The 20982-nt window shown below is 42.7% G+C and overlaps 1 protein-coding gene across 5 annotated transcripts in view; it reads left to right on the top strand.

Annotated features, from left to right (window-relative positions):
• Window positions 1-14400, top strand: part of znf827 (zinc finger protein 827) — a 112218-nt gene extending 97818 nt beyond the window's left edge. Inside the window, exons 12-16 of one of the 5 annotated variants that reach the window (XR_006982018.2) lie at window positions 384-581; window positions 2715-2892; window positions 6390-6434; window positions 8767-8817; window positions 9199-9226. Coding sequence is in view for 3 of the 5 variants with exons in the window: in XM_017464465.3 (XP_017319954.1) it covers window positions 384-581; window positions 2715-2892; window positions 9199-10075 (1253 nt within the window). In the remaining 2 variants the exon portion in view is untranslated. The other 4 variants (XR_008396349.1, XM_017464464.3, XM_017464465.3 and 1 more) reach the window with 4 other exon arrangements.
• The last annotated feature ends 6582 nt before the right edge of the window (window positions 14401-20982 follow it).

The following is a 20982-nucleotide window of genomic DNA, read 5'->3' as shown; positions in this document are numbered from 1 at the left end:
AAACTCCTTTTGTAACACTCATATACATATATATATATATATATATATATATATATATATAATCAATGTGTGTGTGTGTGATACAGATTATCAGTCTCTATACATTTGAGCTACTACTATTTCTTATTGAGAAGAGTGTTAACTGTAGTGGGCTCTACATGCCCACAACAGACAAACCTGTAGCGACAGCAGCAAATTATCACTTTTTCAAGTACAGGAAAGATTTAATGCTCGCAAGATATCTTACCGCGTAAAAAGATGGCACTGATTGGGCACATACCGAAGTATCCTGCTACAGCACTTGCCAAAATACAGGGCAGAGAAACGATGGCCGAAGTGTGTTGTGTGGGTGACGTTCTGTTTCATGTGCTTTACCTGGACAGGCCTGAATTCCAGGAGTCCCCTGAGTGAGAGTAAGAGCACGTCTTCATCTCTCTCGGCCCTCAGCGACTCCCTGAACAGCTCAGAGAGTGGAGACGTTACCCAGGGAAGCGAGGAACTCAAAAGTCTGTTGGCACCGCCTTCATCTGCCAGTAGCCAATCGAGCTTGGCGTCAGGAACAGAGGAGAAATTGGAAAAAGGTGAGATATCCTTCACCGTTATTGCGGAGAACTAAGACAGTGATTTGTAACAGTAGATGGTGACCGCCATATTGAAGCAAGGAAGGGATTCAAAACTAAAGTGAAAAGACCAGTTTGATTGCAGAAAATCAATATAGACTGCCCTCTTTGAATATTGGCACCCTTGGTAAATATGAGCAAAGGAGGCTGTGAAAAATTGTCTATTGTTGAACCTTTTGATCTTTGCAAACAAAACACAGGTTTATCAAAAAATATATATTTGTTAAATATAGGTGCGCAAATATTATTGGCACCCTTTTAGTCAATACTTTGTGCTACCTCCCTTTGCCAAGATAACTGCTCTGAGTCTTCTCCTATAACGCCTGATGAGGTTGGAGAATACATGGCGAGGGATCTGAGACCGTTCCTCCATACAGAATCTCACCAGGTCCACACTGGAGGACTCTCCTCTTCAGTTCACCCCACAGGTTTTCTATGGTGTACAGGTCAGGGGACTGGGATGGTCATGGCAGGACCTTGATTTTGTGGTCAGTAAACCATTTTTGTGTTGATTTTGATGTATGTTTTGGATCACTGTCCTGCTGGAAGATCCAACCACGACCCGTTTTAATCTTTCTGGCAGAGGCAGTCAAGTTTGAAGACGCTTGAGTTTGTTTTGGATGAGAGTTTTGCCCACTCGAACCATCCTCTTCACAGTGCGTTGAGACGATATAGACACACGTCCAGGTTTATTCCTAACATTTCCAGTTGACTGGAACGTCTTAATTATTACCCTGATGATGGAAATGGGCATTTTCAATGCTTGTGCTATTTTCTTATAGACACGTTCCATTTTGTGAAGCTCAACAACCTTTTGCCGCACATCACAGCTATATTCCTTGGTCTTCCCCATTGTTGTGATTGACTAAGGGAATTTGTAGTATGTTTTACCTCATATTTATACCCCTGTGAAACAGGAAGTCATGGTTGAACAATTTCCTGTTCCTAGTCACCCAACTGTACTATACAAAAAAAATGTCAAATATCAATGGGAATATACTTCAAATAAATTTCTCATTTGAATTCATAGGGGTGCCAGTAATGTTTTGGGTTTTTTTTTTTTTTTTTTTAAATGTGAATATTTTGTACATTTTTTTTAACAAAAGATCAAAAGGTTAAACAATGACAGTTTTTCACAGCCTTCTTTCTGATATTTACCAAAGTTGCCAATATTAGTGGAAGGCACTGTATTATTTTTTTATTATTTTTATTTTATTTTATATGGACCGTAATAAGTCTGGGGAAAAGACTAGAGCATTGTCAGGTGTGCATGGGTTTGTTTTTACTTAAAAAGTCATCTGGTGCTGATTCCAGGTGTCTTAGTTCTAGACATCTACAGCGTTAAGTTGGTTTGGGTGCTGCAACAATACGATGACGGTCTGACTATCTCTGACTTGAGCATCTTAGTTATTTACATGACTGCCATTGAAAAATTGCAACCATGAAATCAGCGGTCCAAGGACAAAACAACCAGTTTATTGCAGTTACAATGAATTAAAGAGGAACTTTATTGTATAGTAGAGGCTAACAAAACGTCGAGCATCTACACACTCAGAATATAGAGCAAAAAACAATGACATATTTCCCAGACATTGAAGGATTTAACTTTGAATGGTAGAATATTGTTTAAAATTTGTAAAAAACAAAAATCTGATTACTTAATAATTTGTTTCTTAAGCTGGGAAGGTCTACAGTTTCCTGCCAACACCAACTCCCGCATCAGTACTGTCACTTTGTGGGAGAAAAAGTGTTACTCAACCAAAGGCTTAGCCAAAACTTGCTTGTCAACTGAAAAGCATTGCTTATTCTTTTAAACGGCTCTTTGGTTTGACTAACACCAAACCAGAAAGACCATTTAAGCAGCACTCTTGCCACTCTTGCTAGTTGTTTTGTTTAGTAATCGCTTATAGCCTACATGAGGGTGGAATCTTAGTGGGGTTATGTTTAGGTTATGAGTCCTTACAATGCTGCGTTTGTACTTCTGTGTTCATGTCATCTGCCGTCTTCTGGTTTTGTTGCTTTGGATAAGAGTGTCTGGCAAACGCTTTAGCATAAACCTGTAAATGTGTCCTCTCTCCCTCCCCCTCCCTCAAGGCTTTGAATGTGTGTTCTGCAACTTTGTGTGTAAGACGCGGGCCATGTACGAGCGGCACCTGCAGATCCACCTGATCGCACGCATGTTTGAGTGCGATGTCTGCCACAAGTTCATGAAGACGCCCGAGCAGCTCCTCGAGCACAAGAAGTGCCATACGGTCCCCGCTGGAGGGCTCAAGTAAGGAAAGCAAGTACAGCACGAGTTTCCTCTACCACCTCACAAATACCACTCCCTCCCCCAACCGCCCTACATAACCCTTGCCCATCTGCCCCCTTCCCACCCACAGCACAACCCTCCCGCCTGGTAGTGAGCTCCCCCTGGAGTGCTGCTTTTGGATCAGGCTGATGCATATTTTCCTTAATATGAAGAAACAGCTTATATTGGAGCCACAAATATTCACCAATTAATGTCAGCAAACTGGTTTTAATATTTGAATTACATTATAACTGAACCAATAAAAAAAAAACCTGTGTGACTGACTGCTTCCATGCACTACCGCCCATAATCCAGCCAAGCCCATTCCCCTGCAGAATCTCTGACCAGTCCCACTTGATCCCACACACACCCTCAGAAACTCTGGCCACTCCCACATGCCTGCAGATACTCTGACCAATCCCACAGAATATGACCACTCCCACTGACTTTTGGAAAGTCTCTGACCATTCCTAAATGCTTCTGTAAACCTGACAACATATTCCTGTCAAACCCTGAACTACCATAGAATATCTGGCCATTCTAACTAGCTCCTGCAAATCTTTGACTATTCTCACTTTCTGAGAAGCCATGACTATGCCCACCATATCTCACAGAGGCCCTGCTTCTGCTTCCCCAGACGCTCTCAGTATGCCTGCCCGCTCTTATAGAAACTCTGACCATACTCTCCCATACCTGCAGAAATTTTCACCAATCCTTCCTGCTTCTATAGAAACCCTAACAGTACTTATCCTCCACTGCAGAGACTCGGACCAGTCCCGACTACTACTACAGAAATCGTTGATCAAACCCACCCACTCCTTGAGAAACTCTGACCAGTCCCACTCGCACCTTTAGAAACTCTGACCAATCTCTCCTGCTCCTTAAGAAACTCTGACCAATCCCTCCTGCTCCTTTAGAAACTCCGACCAGTCCCACTTGCACCTTTAGAAACTCTGACCAATCCCTCCTGCTCCTTTAGAAACTCCGACCAGTCCCACTCACACCTTTAGAAACTCTGACCAATCCTTCCTGCTCCTTTAGAAACTCTGACCAATCCCTCCTGCTCCTTTAGAAACTCTGACCAATCCCACCCACTCCTGTAGAAACTCTGACCAATCCCACCCGGTCCTGTAGAAACTCTGACCAATCCCACCCGCTCCTGTAGAAACTCTGACCAATCCCACCCACTCCTGTAGAAAGCTCCTGTAGAAACTAACCAATCCAACCCGCTCCAGTAGAAACTCTGACCAGTCCAACCCGCTTCTGTAGAAAGCTCCTGTAGAAACTCTGACCAATCCAACCTGTTCCTCTGGAAATTCTGACTAATCTTACCCATTCCTTTAGAAACTCTGACCAATCCTACCAAGTCCAGAAGAACCCCTGACCAATCCCCCTGCTCCTTTAGAAACTCTGACTAATCCCACTCCTTCTGTCTGCTGCACCCCTCTCCTAGAGCTATTTTTGTCTCTACCCTCCAATTCCTCCTTCAGTACCCTAATAGCCTTGGTCTGGTCTGCCCCCTCACACCTAGTGTTGGACAGCAAGTATTTGGTTTATCTTTTTCGGCTATTTGGTGGACGAATTCTTTAGCTGATCTCTCACGTTTGTAGGTGGCTACATTATTATTACAGCCTCTATATTGCTCGGGTCTGGCTTTATCTCATCTACAGATATTATGTGTGTGCATTAGGTGGGCCTTGATCTTCAACAAATCACACTAGTCAATATTCACCATAATGCCAGCATGCAATATGTTTGAACTTAGTCCAGTTCCTCAAAATACTATTAGATCAAACTTTTTTTTTTTTAAATTCTGAAATAGATTGCACACTACAATTCATCACATTGGCTCCAAGTCATATTGCATTGGATTTTTGCCTGCTTTAAATGTTATCATGTTTCATAAGGATATACACCCCTGGTAACAATTCCCCGCTAGACAATTAAAGTGAGCGTGAAAATACGTTAAACAAACTTTCCCTTTTTGCTCCAGACCCCTGATCCGACAGCAGCATTCGAGGGAGAACTCCCCCAAACCCCCAGCCACAAAATGATACACAGATATAGGAAGCTCCTGAATGTGCCATGACGACCATTAACTAAAATTTGCGTTATTTTATATTGTTGATGTTAAGAAATCCAAAACAAATGTAGAGACTTGTCTAAAGCACTTTCAGGAACAAACGCATCTCTGCCATGCGACAATAGCTCATTCCAGCACGATGTCTGGTTCTGCATGTGTAATATCTGAAGAAATCACGACGAGCTAGTCAGCGCCTCTCCATCTGTTAAACCAGCCCACTGCCAAGAGCATTAGACTCGAGTTCACACTGTTCTTTCCCAGCCTGTCCTAGTCGCCAGCACTTACACAAAACTAAACACATGCAGCACACTTCTCCCTAGCCACACAGATACACACACAGATACACACACACACACACACACACACACACACATACACACACACATACACATTGACCCCTTTGTGGTTCATTTGTGGATCATTTCTTTTTCTCCCCCCTGCAGAGTGTTCCAGTACATAGTCCAGTCTTTTCTCTTTTTTGTGGTATTTGTCTAGCCGTGTGACATACATAATTCATGTCTCAGAGTCTTGTGTGTATTTCAGATGCCATTGCCTCATCATGTCACGTTATGGCTGTGCTTTCTCATGCTAGCTACTTTAGCCTGTAGTTATCAGGCTAAGCATAATAGAGGTAGAGAGATCCAGCTCGTCACTTGGCGTGTTTAGTCACGCCTTATGGGCCATTCTCAGGAATATACAAAACAAGACACCAGAAAGCAGTAGCTTGATTTTTGGCTTTAACTTTCTCTCACATGTAAAAAGGTTTTTTTTTGTTTGTTTGTTTGTTTGTTTGTTTGTTTTTTTGTTGTTCTTATTTTAAATAGCCAAACACAACACCTACTGTTTTAATTATTACACATAAGTGACTAAGAGGTAGGAATGCAGGCATTTTGCCTCTGTGATGATATGGTATCAGGACTACTGATCTAGATTTAAATCCGAGCCAACAAGTGTGTCGTACGTGCTGTATAAAAAAAAACAAACTTGTAAGGTACAAATGACACACGTTAAAATTAAATGTGCAGTTTTTTTTACTTTTTTCAGCCAAGACATGCTTGCTGTCCAATGTTTGCTGCTTTAATTTGGCACCTGAGATACGTGGCTACTGTTGCCAACATACTTTCATACAAATACACTAATCACAATGAAGCATGGTGGTGGTAGCACCGTATTGTTTTTTTTTTGTTTGTTTTTGTTTTTTTCCCCCTCTCTCTCTGACTAATGCCCTCCTTACCTGGTCAATGACTTGGTGGATGATTTCTCTAGACAAAGTCTCAGTTGTGCCATATTCTTTCTATTTTCTAAATGATGGAAATAATGGTACACCGCAAAATGTTCAAAGTTTGAGACTTTTTTTTTATTTTTTTATAACCAATCCCTGATTGATACTTTTCAGACTTGTTTGGAGGGCGCCTTGATGTTCATGATGCTGTTTGTTTAGGTATGTTCTCCAACAAATTCTGGAGATCACATGACACAGTAAATGCATAAATTCAATTCATTGTGATTGCTCATCACTTATACAACTATATATATTCTCTTCCACATAACTACTTTGGGCTGTTCTGTTTAGATTCATGACGTAGAGTGCTGTGAAAAAGTATTTTTCATATCCCGATTTCTTCTGTTTTGGGGTATATCTCATACTAAATTGTTTCAGAAATTAAAACAAAATCTAAGATAAAGCAAAGGCAACCTGAGTAAACACATAATATAGTCTTTTAAATGATAATGTTATTTATTGAAGCCGAAAATGTCAACTGGGCCTGTGTGAAAATGTATTTGCCCCCATGGTTACTCATTCCTCAAATGTATGAATCTGCATTCATAATGGAGATCAGCTGGACTAGACACAAGCAGTTGTGATTTCTGCAAACGCTGTTCAATCAAATCAGCACTTAAATAGAACTTTTTCAACAGCGTGAAGTTGGTTAAAAGGTCTTACCCAGTAACATGCTGTGCCAAAGTGGAAAGAAATTCCAGGAAGAAGGTGATTGAAATACATCAGTCTGGGAAGGTTTACAAAGCTATTTCAAAGGCTCTGGGACTCCAAAGGACCACAGTGAGAGTGATTATCTCCAAATGGAAAAACTCGGCACACTAGTGAACCTTCCCAGAAGTGGCCGACCTTCCAAAATTCCTCCAAGAGCTCAGCAACGACTCATCCAGCTAGTCACAAAAGAGCCAACGACAACATCAAAGGACCGACAGGCTTCTCTTGCATCAGTAAAAGTCACTGTTCATGACTCCACTATCAGAAAGACACTGGGCAAAAATGGCGTCCATGGAAGTGGTGAGGGGAAAACCACTGCTAACCCAGAAGAACATTAAAGCTCGTCTGAATTTTAACAAAACACAACTTGATGATCCTCAAACATTTTGGGAGAATGTTCTGTGGACTGATGAGTCGAAAGTGGAACTGTTTGGAAGACAGAAGTCCCGTTACATCTTCCGTAAACCAAACACAGAATTCCACAAAAAGAACATCATGCCTATGGTCAAGCATGGTGGTGGTAGTGTGATGGTGTGGGGATGCTTTACTGCTTCAGGGCCTGGACAACTTGCAATAATTGAGGGAATCATGAATTCTGCTTTGTCCAGACTTCAGTCTGTTAGTTGAAACTCAAGCACAACTGGTTCATGCAGCAGTACAATGATTTAAAGCATATGATTTAGTCCTAGTCTAGAAGTAAATGAAAGACTGATCTCCAGTTATCGGTAGCGCTTGGTTGTAGTTAATGCTGCTAAAGGATGCATAATCAGATTTATGTTTACAGGGGCAATTCGTTTTTCCCATGGGTGAGAGGTGTTGGATCACTTTTTCTTTTCTTTGCTTCAATATATTGTATTTCGTCTGAAGATATTTAGTATGAGATATACACAAAAACAGAAGAAATCAGGATAGGGGCAATAATTTATTTATTTATTCCATAGCACTGTATAATCCCAGTTAAAGTCAATTTCATTTCCAGGTTGTAACCCTACAGAATGCTCAGTGGGGTCTTTACTTATGCAGTCCACCATATATTCGGTGATGTTGTTCAGGCTTAGCCATGTGCTTCATGATAAAACATGACTTCTATCAATGCAATCTATAAACATGAAACGTTTCGTTCTTCGAGCAGCCATCTTGGACAACCAGAATCGCCCGTTCCCCTCAGCTCAGTTTGGTATCATAACCACCCCCTAGAAACTGCCTCCCAAAGTTTAAAATTGGTCAATTATTCTTTTTTTCAATATAATTCCAAAAATGTATGTGAGCAAGTGTAAGAATATTTAACAATGTATTTATAGACTCCTTATTTTTTTTTCCCTATTACCTTTCTATCATTTATATTACTTTGTAGCTGCCTTATCATCATAGCTTCAATGCAAGAAAAAAAAAAGAAAGAAAGAAAGAAAGAAAGAAGCAAACTGTAGACACGAAACATGTCTTGGCTGAGGTATACCATTTAGGCATGGTATTTCCAAGAGGAAATGAATGCAATATTTTTTTTTTTTTTTTTTTTTTTTTTTTTTTTTTAAACCAAACCTTTTAAGATGGTTTGGCACTAGAATGAATGAAAGCCAGTAAGAACGATGAGGTTCATTCAAACGGTGTCCATGAATAGAGAATGTCTGCTGAGCGTGAGTTGGGTGTGTCGCGCCTGCTCTGCTGTGGTGAGATTGATGATGAGAGAACATGGTAGAGTTGAGGTTCAGTGTTGAGGTTCAGCGTTGAGGCAGAGAAGCGCTCTTCTTGGTGTGCTTTCTGAGGTCATTCTGTTCTGCAGGGTTTGTGAAGCGCTTTGGGGCCCTGAGCAGATGAAAGGTGCTATTTAAATGTAAGTGCTCCTCATTTATTCATTTAACCTCCGTCTGACCCCCAAACTTTCACTTAAAACACATATCTGTATGTACACACATACACACACACACACACACACACACACACACACACGTATATGCAATACACACATAAACTTGCACACACATAGATTTTATGTTATACACCATTCAGGGTCAGCTACATACATAAGTGCATCCTTCATCCCTCCCCTTTGTCCATTTTGTGTGTGTTTGCGTGTGTTTGTGCACGTTGTCCATTTTTGTTTAAAAATATTTGTAGAAATTCGAAAAAGAAAATTTAGGCTTACTTGGAAGCCACAGTATTAAACATCCTTACATGCTTCTGGCACACCCTCACCTTCTGTCTCTGTGCCCAGGTGCCCTCTGTGCATGTACTCCACCAGCAGGGCGGCGGCCATGGAGTGCCACCTGAAGACGCACTACAAGACGGAGCACCGCTGCCGCATCTGCCAGGCGGCGTGGGCGAGCCGGGCCGAGCTGGAGCGGCACGCGCGCGCCCACCGTCTGGGCAACCACTACCGCTGCGAGCAGTGTGGCTATCTGGCCAAGACGGCCAACAAGCTGATAGAGCACGGACGCGTGCACACGGGCGAGCGCCCCTTCCACTGCGACCGCTGCAGCTACAGCTGCAAGCGCAAGGACAACCTTAACCTGCACAAGCGGCTAAAGCACGCACCGCGCCACGCGCTCGGCTGCGCCCGCTGTCCCTTCACCACCACGCACCCGTTCGTCTACAACCGCCATGTCCGCAAGCACCAGGCTGGGGAGGGCAGTACCCAGGAGGAGGCCCAGGCTTTCATGCCACGCCCGCTCAGTGCTGATGCCATCGAGCCCCTTTTCCTGCCTGACGGTAGCAGTAGCAGCCCACTCATGAGCCTGAGCGCCTCGCAGGCCTTGCAGTCGGTTGCCTTGTCTGTTTCGGGTATGCTGCCTGCCACCGCACCCTCCCCGCACTACCTCTGTGCCAGCGGAGCTTCTCCTACATCACCGACACTGGCGGCTCACTATTTCGAGCAGTACAGGACCTCAGACCCGGCTCATCTCATACCTCTCACCACACTCTTCAGCGCTCGCCGCCGCTTCACATTCCATAGCCATGCCCCCTCGCGGTCTTCTCCGCCTTTCTCCAGACTCTGGCCCCGCCCATCCTCGCAGACCTCACCCTTGCACATGTCCCCCAAACACTCCTTCCTGGCGTATCTGGGACTGACGGAAAGAGCAAAAACCGTCTGAGCTGCCCATTTCATCCGAGCTACCTACCTCTACATTTTTCTTTATTCGTCATTCTTCCTTCATCTTTCCTTTCTTACACTCACCCCTGCACCATCTGGACAGCGGCTAGGAGTGACCAGTCCTGCTCACAGCAGTTCTGTCCGTCGGCATCAGGAGAACGCTGCTCCTGAGGAGCCGAACGTACACACAGTGTTTATCAAAGGGAAAAAAAAGGCTGTATGTGTTCAATGCATTTATATAAAAGCTGCTTTTCTTTATTAATAATCTAATTATTATGCTTTTTTTTCTCGTTTTTTTTTTTTTGTTTTTTTTTTTTCCTGCAGATTTTGAATGACCATGAAACAGTAGTGATTTCCATAGAATTTTCTTTCCCTTCTATGAGGAGGTGAAAAGAAAAAACAAAAGAAGATGCAAATGTTCTTAAGCGCTCGACTTTTTTTTTTTTTTTTTTTTTTTTTTTTTGTGCATAAGTATGTCTTTTTGCCAAGCATCAGGTAGCATGGTCGCCTATGTGTTACGATTGTTTTCTATGTCATTTAGGGACTCAATACAAAATATCCCAGGGCGTTTGCAGCACGACAAAAAAGCGGGGGGGAAAAAACTAACAAAATGACACGAATTGCTTTCTTTCAAGTCTCGTTTTCAGAGCGACGCCTCAAACCATGCACTTGATTATTTATCGAACTGTATATAGTTTTGTAGCCGTTTCTCCCCAACCCCGACCTCCACTGCCCCACAATGCGTACTGGCGTCAAATGGGTTTCAGGATTGGTGACGCCATTCCCGAAACACTGATCTCGGCTCGTAAGCTGAAGGCTATTTACCAGTCATGCACAGCTGATGGCAGAACAGTTTGAGGTTTGTTGTTTTTGTTTTTTTATTTCTAAGACGAGCCATTCAGGGTGTGCCAGTGGTCCAAGCTAGAACCGCTTCCTCTCTAGGAGCAGTTCGTCCACCGTACAGCCCTGAAAACCACAGCTCTTGCCATTACTACACGTTGCCACAGACTGTGCCAAAAGCTAACCAAGCACGAAAGATGACAAGAGTGACTAGTCGAGCCCTTGGCATAGCTATCGCATTGTAACATGCACCTATACATTTACAAAGGTATATGAGGTGACAGGTTGTTAGGGGAGAAAATCCCGCGTGTCCCGTCACACAAGGCCGATTCAATGGTGCTTTTTGGAGCTTTTTTTTTTTTTTTTTTTTATAAATCGTTTCTGTTTTGTGTGTGTGTGTGTGTGTGTGTGTGTAAAAAGGAGAAACTGTTCCAAAATGACTTGAATGAATGTACTTTTCGTTGGTTCATGTTAAAATGATACAGAGGTAGAGAGAGTCAAGATATGAAAAATAGTGGTATATTGGTTTTGGTGGCCTTCTGTGTCTTAACGTTTCCGGTTGCTTTAGTTGTTTTGTTTTTTTGTTTTATTTCCTACCATTTTTTTAATGAGCCTTTAAAATGTAAAATATATAACTATATATCCTGTACTAACAAGCTATTATGAAGATCTCATTGGATAATGGCTCTTAAGTGCAATGTGAAGGCAGCCGTTATTTTTAAAGGAGGATTTGCAGAAGCACGGCCTTCTCTAAAGCGGGCAGACATGGTACTAGTATCCTGTGTTTCCCCTCTCATTTCCTTTTTTGTTTTTTTTTCTTCTTCATTTTAATTGCACTTACCATGTTGACTCATTTCAAGCAAAAGCACTTAAGCCCAATAACAAGTTTCCTTTGATGCCACTTCCACCAACCTTGTCAGATCACAGCATTGGCATTTATACAATGCCACTCTCACTTGGTATCTGCCATATAGGTTTGGGGGGGAAAGAAAGAAATATATCAACGCTCTTATTCACAGATATTGCCCATGTTGGACAGCTCGGTTAACGTGAATCATACATTAGGTAGATTTTTCACCTGGCCACCGAAGGACCAGGCTAAATTTATAAATGCCAGTTTTGCACCGTGCTGTAAAATTGCACTTTTTCCCCAAACGAATCAGCGGATTATAAGAATAAATCTGAAACTAGAATCTGAATTAGAAATCAGAAATGAGTATGAAATAGCTCAGTCCATGATAAGCTCTTAAGCGATGTTGGGGAATGAGTCTGAGGAAATGCTCTACAGTAATGCTCCACTGTGTTTCGAGCTCAGAAAAGCAGTAGAACACTAAACTTTAAAAAAAAAAAAAAAAAATTCAAAAAATAATAATAAATCAGATCGATTAGTATGATTCAATTTTTTTTTAAGGCAATCGTGGCTCAGGAATAACAATTCTCAGCCTTCAATGATTATCAGAGGAATATCAAAAAGATTTATCTAGCTGTATTTTTGTGCAATATTCAAATGAATTAGCGCTCTCACTTTTTTTTTTTTTTTCCTTTCAAACTGAAAACAGTGTCAACAAACTGATTTATTTCTACTTATTAACTCCGACACTATACAAGTAACCCTACGTTAACACTAGCGAGCCACAAAGCAACAATCGTTCTTTTCTTCGACGGTCGTGCACGCAATTTCCGCGGCAAACGTCATTCCAACAGAGATTTTCTCGATTCTATGCAAGCGACAAATCCAAACCGTCGGATGATCGTCGAACCCGATCCTATTTCTCCTGTGGTCCAACGTTTCTCCAGTTACCCGTCCGCGCCTTTAGTTCCCGTTCCCCTCTGACGCACGGACTTGTAACCGTACTTTCATCTCATCCATACGTGTGCATATATATATAAATAATATATATATTACACAAAAAAATAAATAAATAAAGCCGGGAAAGAAGTAACAGAGATTGTTGTTGCCGCTTGTGAGCGTACCCTTTAGACTGCTTTAGACTTCAGATTAGCTTTTAATCTGGCGACAAAGCTAGCACAAAGACTAGCATGTAACATGTAAATCAGTAACGCAAGTGGTGTGTATAAATCATATAGTTAGCTGTATGTTTTGGTACTAATGTCTCTCGAATGAATTTAAAAACGGACAGCCGAAGCGGTGGTTATAAGCCACCGTCGTCGTAAGTCTGTATATTCAACTTGCAGCTAAATGAATAATTAGTATTCACCATAATGCCTGGTGTAATTGTTAGGTCTGCGTGAACCTCTTTGCCAATGAACGCCAAGTTCACATGCAGATAAAGAGACTCTTAAGCCTGGAGCGTTACTCACAGAGCCGACCCCTCGCCTCATCTCTCCACTGCTGGCACCCTCATTAAGCTTAGTCTTCTTTGTCTTTGGTGAAGATGAATCAGAATGAAGATGTGAATTTTTATGACCAAGTTGTGAATTTATAAACGCAGCCTTGCATCGCGCTCTCGAGTTGGTTCAACCAACAAGCTATCTCTCGCTCTCTCCTCCCTCCCCCATTTTCATCCCTTGTTACGAACTTTTCTCCGCACACATGTCCAGCATGCAGACGGAGTGCTATGCCGTGCATCGAGAGGAGCACCTGATGGTCGATGACGCTCCAGCTCGATGCATTCTTTTATGCTGTAGTGCCACATGGTGGAAAAGACGTGGCCTGGAAGGCCCAAGAATGAGTCAGACTGATTCTCGGGACCGGTTCAGATCAAAAATCAGTTGGATAAGATCCTATTGGTCTCGATGTACCACGTAATCATTTTGTTAAAAGTCGATGACGGATGCAGCTCGGTCCTGTCCGATTGTGCGGGCAGGAAACGGAGGACAGACATGCCTCCCTGTGCTGACATCAGTACTCAAGCACTTATTATGTTTCTTTTGTCTAAAAGCAAAGGGGCGGTGCTTTTTTTTTTTTTTTTGTTCTTTTTTTTTTTTTTTTTGGGGGGGGGGGGGTTGTTTTTCTTTTTTCTACAACATCATTGTGCATTACACGAGACTACCTTTATAGCCCTACAAAAGATGCATGAAATCGATCGCTCTTTTCTAACTTGTAGCACTTATGTTCTTTCTTCGTTTAAAAAAAAAAAAAAAAAAGATTTACTCGGTTTGCATTTACCTTGATTATTTTCATTTCCAGCACATTTCTGTTTGCTTTGCGTTGTTTGTTGTATTTTATGACTCAATAAGGCTCAACGATCATTTTTGTTTTTTCGTTTGTTTGTTTGTTTTGGGCACTCGGTTTAAAATTATATGCTGTAAAATAAAGCTTTTTTTATTACTTCATTCCTAAGGCTGTACAGGGTTGTTTGTGACAATAACTGGTAATTAGACCATTTGTACCTTCATTTTTGTTTTGTATATTTTTTTTTCCCCTCCCCTCGATTTGGCATTTCTTATGTTCAGATCTTATGTTCAGATTGCCAGTTCTAAATGTAACAAGATTTGAAAGTAAAGCTTACATCGGATATCGAATGTGTCGTCTTGTCATCCATGTACAGTTTAATGCTGCTTTCACACTGGGACGGCGCATGTTTAAACGGGAAGCGCCCGCAACCCGGGACGAACGTGTCCGTATTTTTTTTTTTTTTTTTGAACTGCTGGCCAAAGTTCAACTTGTTCTAATAGTGTAGTGTGATGTCAAGCGCTTTCCATCCGCTGACCAATCGGATCCCTAGTTGGGAGGCGAGCAAGAAACGCGAACATGGAGGACGAAGTGTCGATGAAAAACTTGTTAGGGAACGGATATATGGGAACTCGTGACTTAAATCCAGCATGTTATTTAAATCGCCGATATTACAATGTTGAAATATAAACAAAAATAACAGCTTGTCTAGCCACTTGCGTAGCTTTTAAGTAACACCCATTGCCGGTCTTTATTCCAACCGTATCACTGTGAAGGAATCTAATCTACATGGAAAGTGAGAGGAGTTAAACTGGTACAACTCTCAGCCTGATTTGCAGACAAAAAACGCACATGTTGAAAGAATTCTTGAGATCGGTGGTCTCGAGACGCGACGCGACGCGACGTGCTCGCGTGACTGCTCGTACGACACTCGTCCGCTGACAGGACGACTGCATAGAATGGCGCAAAACTCGGACTGCAGAATGAAATGTTTGAGTTTAAGTGAGTGATCCTGTAAAATACTGGCTTGCTCATGTAGATGAAAATATTGTTACAAGCATACACGGCTGGTCCATCATACAATGAGCTTCAAAGCCACCACGCTTACTAATGCACAGAAGATCTTTATTAACTCGAAATCACTTTGAAGAACGGGAATTCCATGTTGTTTTCTTTTCTCCTCTTCACTGTTTAAAAGACATAACATGGCTACTATTATACCGAGGGCTCGTGTCTGTTTATGCGATGAGCACGAGCCTGGAGCACAGTGATCAATGATGTACCGTACGCAGAAAGTCGTTTTCTTTAATCGTAGTTTTATCTATCGATAGCGAATCATTGAACGCTCTGGCACGGAGACCACATTGTTGTACGGTCCGTCATAGAATTCCACCGTGATTTCGTTCGGGTCATCTCGTACTGCGTGACGAGTAATAGGCTTGTGAAATCGCGCAGTCGAAAACCAGCCTTAGTTACTCAATCGTGGCTAGGACCGGTAAGAGCGTCGTTAAGAATTACGCTGTGCTCGTCACGTGAGCTGCTCTGGCCGGCTATTTTAAGTGTGAAAGTGTACGATTTGAAGAGGATATGGCAACACGCAGACGTTAATTACACCTGTAATAGTGTGCAAATCAGCGTCCTAATAACAATGGCTGTAGCGAGTGTTTAAGTACTGAAAACGTCAGCGCACTTGAATAAGAGCAGCGAGATGTATAGTAAACTGTACGGTGAGTACGTCAGTCCTGACGAGTTATCGATGTTCTTTCAGCAGCTTCTTTTTTCTATTTCTAAAATGACATCCCGCCACTGCTGTTTGTGAAATTGAGACTTCAAATGTGTTCTGAAGTCATTTTCCGAACAGCAGTGGGAAGGAGTCCAGTCAGGGCCCTACAGGCAGAGGCGAACTCCCTGAGCTCGATGTGCAGCAGTCCGGCAAGCAGCGAAGCGCTCAGACCAAGCCAAAGGTTGCAGCTGCCTAATGAAAACAGATGAAGCAGAGATAAAGTGTTTGCCGCCATTAGGGGCTCCATTCATCACGGTTAGCCTGGGGGCTTTGGAGCACCTTGTACAGGGACTTCTCCCTCCTTACATCCTTCCATCATGCTGCAGTAGACACGCAGCCGTGGCGCGAGGTCAGCCACAGACCAGCCATTATAAAACCTTTCCAAAGCAATGAGCTGTGATGAGCTGTATATGAGCTATAGGTGCTGGTTATTGTGGCTTGGGAGGATTAGGGTCCAGAATCTCTCCGTTATAGTCGATATGTAATATTTGTATTAAACGTCATTCGGTGTCTCAATGTTGCACACAGAATGTAATTTAGGACACATTGTAACTTATTGTTGTCTACATCCATGAAAAACGTTCAAAAGTTTTGGAGGCGGCCATCTTGGGTCACGGTGGATGCGGAGCTCATCCCAGGACCGCCGCGCATGAGGAGGGAATACACCCTGTACAGGGCATCAGTCCATTGCAAGTGTGACTTACGGTCAACTATAAATATTCTTTCAAGAAACTTTCAATGCTGGAACGTTGGGGAGGCAGCCAGAAAACCAAAAAACTTGGAGAACCAGAATCGCTTTTTTGGCTTGGTGCAGTTTGGTATCGTTCCCTGCTTCCTGTAGTTTGAAGATGGAGTTATCCTGGAGGTTATTCAGATGATATAATGTAGTTCCACTCTCAAGTTCAATCCATAAATAGTGACTCACCCTGATAAGTCACAAACATGTCTGTGTAAGTACCATCGCTGTATGACAAACAAGAAGGAAGCTTTTAAAGAAGAACCATTTCTGAGATTTGACCTTGCTGTAACCTTGAGCCTGTTTGTAAGAATTTCAAAATCTAAGCTGTTCATCTGCTGGTCACGATGATAATTCCATATCCATACATCCATCCATCCATCTTCTATACCGCTTATCCTTTTCAGGGTCACGGGGAACCTGGAGCCTATCCCAGGGAGCATCTGCACAAGGCGGGGTACACCCTGGACAGGGTGCCAATGATAATTCCGTATAAATCCTACAAATATTCAAGCACGAGCTCGAGATATCACACCAAGGAGAATCCCGGACGGACCCACAGATATCCCCAAAACATAGTGCCTCCTCTACCTGGCTGCGGAGGCATAAAAAAATGATCTAAAAACATGTCATCGTTGATGTGGGGAACTTTTCTTTAGGGGGGACGTCGCTTCACTTCAATATTTATGGAAGGAGTCTCCAGTGTCAGTACTTTGTAAGAGTAAGTTTTCTGACTGTTTGTAGCTTCTATAATGCAAGTGACATCATGAACAAATTTGTTTCATAGACATTATACAATGTTATCATACTGTGTATCTATATAAATGCTTAAAAAAATATATGATGTTCTTAAATAAAAAAAAATGTTCGATTGTAATCGTAGGCAAATTGCAGCAGGGTGAGAGGGATAAAAACACTTCGGAACATGCCTGTAAAAATACAGTTGAAACTAATCAACTTCAGCATGCTAACAGGTACTAGGCTTCATCGCAGCAATCCATTGTTGACTGTTTTCCTATAACAGCACGCCCCCGAGAATTTCACTCCTTACTTAAACCTCTCCTGCTGTCCGTGTGAAGTGTCTGGTGTGTGTTACAAAGCTGATGAACGAAGGCTCGCTGTCAAGCCTGCCTGCTTGGCACTCGAGGTGTCGCCTCAGGGGCTGAAGCTCTCCTCTGGGCTCTTATTCCTCTTGGACGGAGCGTCCACTTTGGAACGACACACTGTTAGTCCGACTCTAGCTTTAATGAATCCTCTCCAACCGTGCTCCGACGCATCTTAATTAACTTCAAAGCGGCACTGGAGGCCAGAATCCGCCTCGGCCCTGCGTGACCCCCGCCACTGTGGAAACGTTGATTAAGAAGTGTGTCTCCAGAGTGATCGGGTCACGCACACAGTATCTGCGTCACACTGGGCTAATTTAGTCTTACGGGCGTCCAGCTATATTTTATATATATATGTATATAAAATTAAATACAAAAAAAAAAAAATTCTTATCGCTTATTTAGGACAGTTTCTTGCTGCGAGCTGAGAGGAAGCATTTCCCCTGAGGTTTAAACCGAGGATGAGATCGTATTATCCGCCCAAACGTTGCTCCAGTGGGTCAGGGATTAATGTGTGAGGAATTGCACTGGCCATAGTGGAAACGTGTGTGTGTTTTGGAAGCGAGGCGGGCGGTTTTTCTCTGCACAACCTCAGGCAGGAGTGTGTCTGCACAGAAAGGCAGCCTCCCGACACGGGCGCGAGAGAGTCGGCAGAAGCCGATCGATAGGCTGTTGGCTTTTTTGTTTGTAGGTTCAAGCCGGCCATGGCTTTATTACAGCCAGGTTCGAGTCATCGGGGAGCTGCTGTCTCGTGTTCTGTTGCTGTTGTTTGTTTGTGTGTGTGTGTGTGTGAGTGTGTGTGTGTGAGAGAGAGAGAGAGAGAGAGAGAGAGAGAGAGAGAGAGAGAGAGAGAGAGAGAGAGAGAGAGGAGCTCCCTCCTGTTTGCCAAAACTGTAATCCCACCGTGACCTTGCATGACCTCGCCTCGAGAGGAAAGCTGCTTAGAGGAGTCTGTGGAAAGCCCCCCACCCCATCTCCACTCAGATGTCTCTCACTCTCTTTTTATCTCTCTTCTGTCTCTCTCCCACGTCCTTCTCCCCTCCCATCTTCCGTTCTTTCTCTCTATTCTTCATCTCGTCTTCATTGTTCTTTTTCCCCACTCCCTCTCTTTCTCTACAGTTCTGTGCGAGAGAGCTGAGCTAAGTAAAGACAGATCAGCATTCAGCTCTACAAAGAAAGAAAGAAAAAAAAAAAAACACACACACACACACACACAAACGCCTTCAGACCAGTCTCCAAGTGGACTGCTCGGAAGAAAGAGAAAAAAAAAAATTCTCTGGAACCGATTACGGCTGGAGAGAACACCACATGATCTTCGTCTTTGATGGAGACTTCACAGTATATGTGAAGACAGATGAGGCTGAAGCGCCATCGGCAATGAGAAGGAAGCAGAAATAAGGCAATCAGTGAGACGTAATGATGGTGGTGCTGCTTCTTCAGTAATTGGCACCAAAGCGGCATCGGAGTAAGATTACTAATCCGCAATTCAACGGCGTGGATCGCAAATCGGGTTTCCGAAAGGACATGCGGTGACACGTATTTCTTACCCCAGCTGACCCGACAGAACTCCCCCTGGCCTGCCCCCAATGGCGCAATCTCTCAGCAAATAAGACCCAGACTGTACCACACGGACGCTCAGTAGGGGGCTTGACGATCTGGAGGTGCGACGGGGGTTTCAAAGAGGAAGAGGGATTACCCACAAGTCCCTGGGGGCTGGCCTGTCCAGACAAGGGTGGCACACAAGGAGGGTCCTTTGTCTACTCAGTGCCACACAATTATCCATCATGAATGGAAGCAATTCAGTGTCGTATTACTTATTGCCCTGCACTTTGAATTAGGGTGAGACTTTTAAAAGTATCAGCTGCATCCCAAGGTCTACTTAGGCGTCCCAAAGTCTGTAGTCTAGACACGCAGTTCTCCGGAGCACTCTTTTATGTACTCATTCATAATAAGGTGGCTGTGTGGCTGTAGATCAAACCTACATCTGTAGAGCTGACATTGAGCAAATTGGGATAAAATACTACTGTAACACACTTACCTTACAGTTACACTTACCTTGATATGAAGCTAGCTAGATAATTATAATATCTACATTTCAGGGTTTTTTTCTTTCTTTTTCTTTTTGATGCACCTGTATTTGCACACTTTCATGGAAAACCTATATGGCGTTTAAATGTCATTTTGCTTTCTACCATTATCTTATCTGAAAATAACTTGTGGAATGTAGGCTGCATTTCTTTACCGCATTTGACAGATCCCTGAAAATGGTTCAGTCTAGCTCTCAGGACAGATCTGTTATGCATGGTGGGCGGTTTCGCAGAGCTGTTTTAAACTTATTACGTTAACATTTCAGTCTTAGAAGAAGAAAAATGATTCAAGTGTTCATTAACAACCGCTGACTACGCAAACAGCTTTTGTTTGGAACGCTCTCTGATAGGGAAACACACTGTTCTGGGGTTTTATATATAGACCCATTAAGGTTTCTGGATTCGAAGAGACAGTTTTCTAGATTTAAACTTTTTTCTGCAAATCTAAGAGGCAACATAAAAATGTTTCCTGTTGTATATCTAGGATAAACGCCACGTGTTCACACAGCACTGACCCGGGCCTGGGTCTTAACTGAATCGTTCCACACGGAACTTTAAGCATTGCTTGAGAGCGTACACATACGTCTGTCGGTCTGAATCAAATTCACTCATTTTGACAAAATGGAAGTTTGGTCTTTTTTTTTTGTCTACAACCCCTGCCACAAATTATGGAATCGTCACACTTAAAGGGTGCTCACCTGGCTTTTTTAAGCAAAAAAGCAAATAAACAAATCACAGATATGACAAAAGAATTTTTTGCTTACTAGCTGAACATTCTGGCTTCGTGAAACATACCTCAAACAAACTGCTTTAATTAACGACACAATTAGTGCTTTGTTGCTCCTCCTCTGGCTTTTATAACGGCCTGAATTCTTTGAGGCACGGACTTCACTGATGAAAAACAATATTCCCCGTCGAGCTGGTTCCAACTTTCTCGAATTCACTGGGATTGAGATCCGGACTGTTTGCTGGCCAGGTCATTGAGTTGATCTGCCTTTCCTGAAGAAAAGCTTTAAGACTCTTTGCTCTGTGGTAAGATGCATCATCATCCTGAAAAATGACTTCATCATCATCAAAACTATTTATTATCGATGGAATGAGAAAAACTGTCCAAAATTTCAGTGTACACCTGTGCATTGACTGTTGAGGTCTCCGCTGGTCCTTTACCTGACAGGAAACCCCGTATCATAAATGAGTGCGGAAATTCATTTGTTTTCTTCAGA

This window comes from Ictalurus punctatus, chromosome 3, assembly GCF_001660625.3.
Source record: "Ictalurus punctatus breed USDA103 chromosome 3, Coco_2.0, whole genome shotgun sequence".
Taxonomy (NCBI): domain Eukaryota; kingdom Metazoa; phylum Chordata; class Actinopteri; order Siluriformes; family Ictaluridae; genus Ictalurus; species Ictalurus punctatus.
The sequence above is the reverse complement of the archived record's forward strand: the minus strand, read 5'-3'. Positions and strand labels throughout refer to the sequence as shown.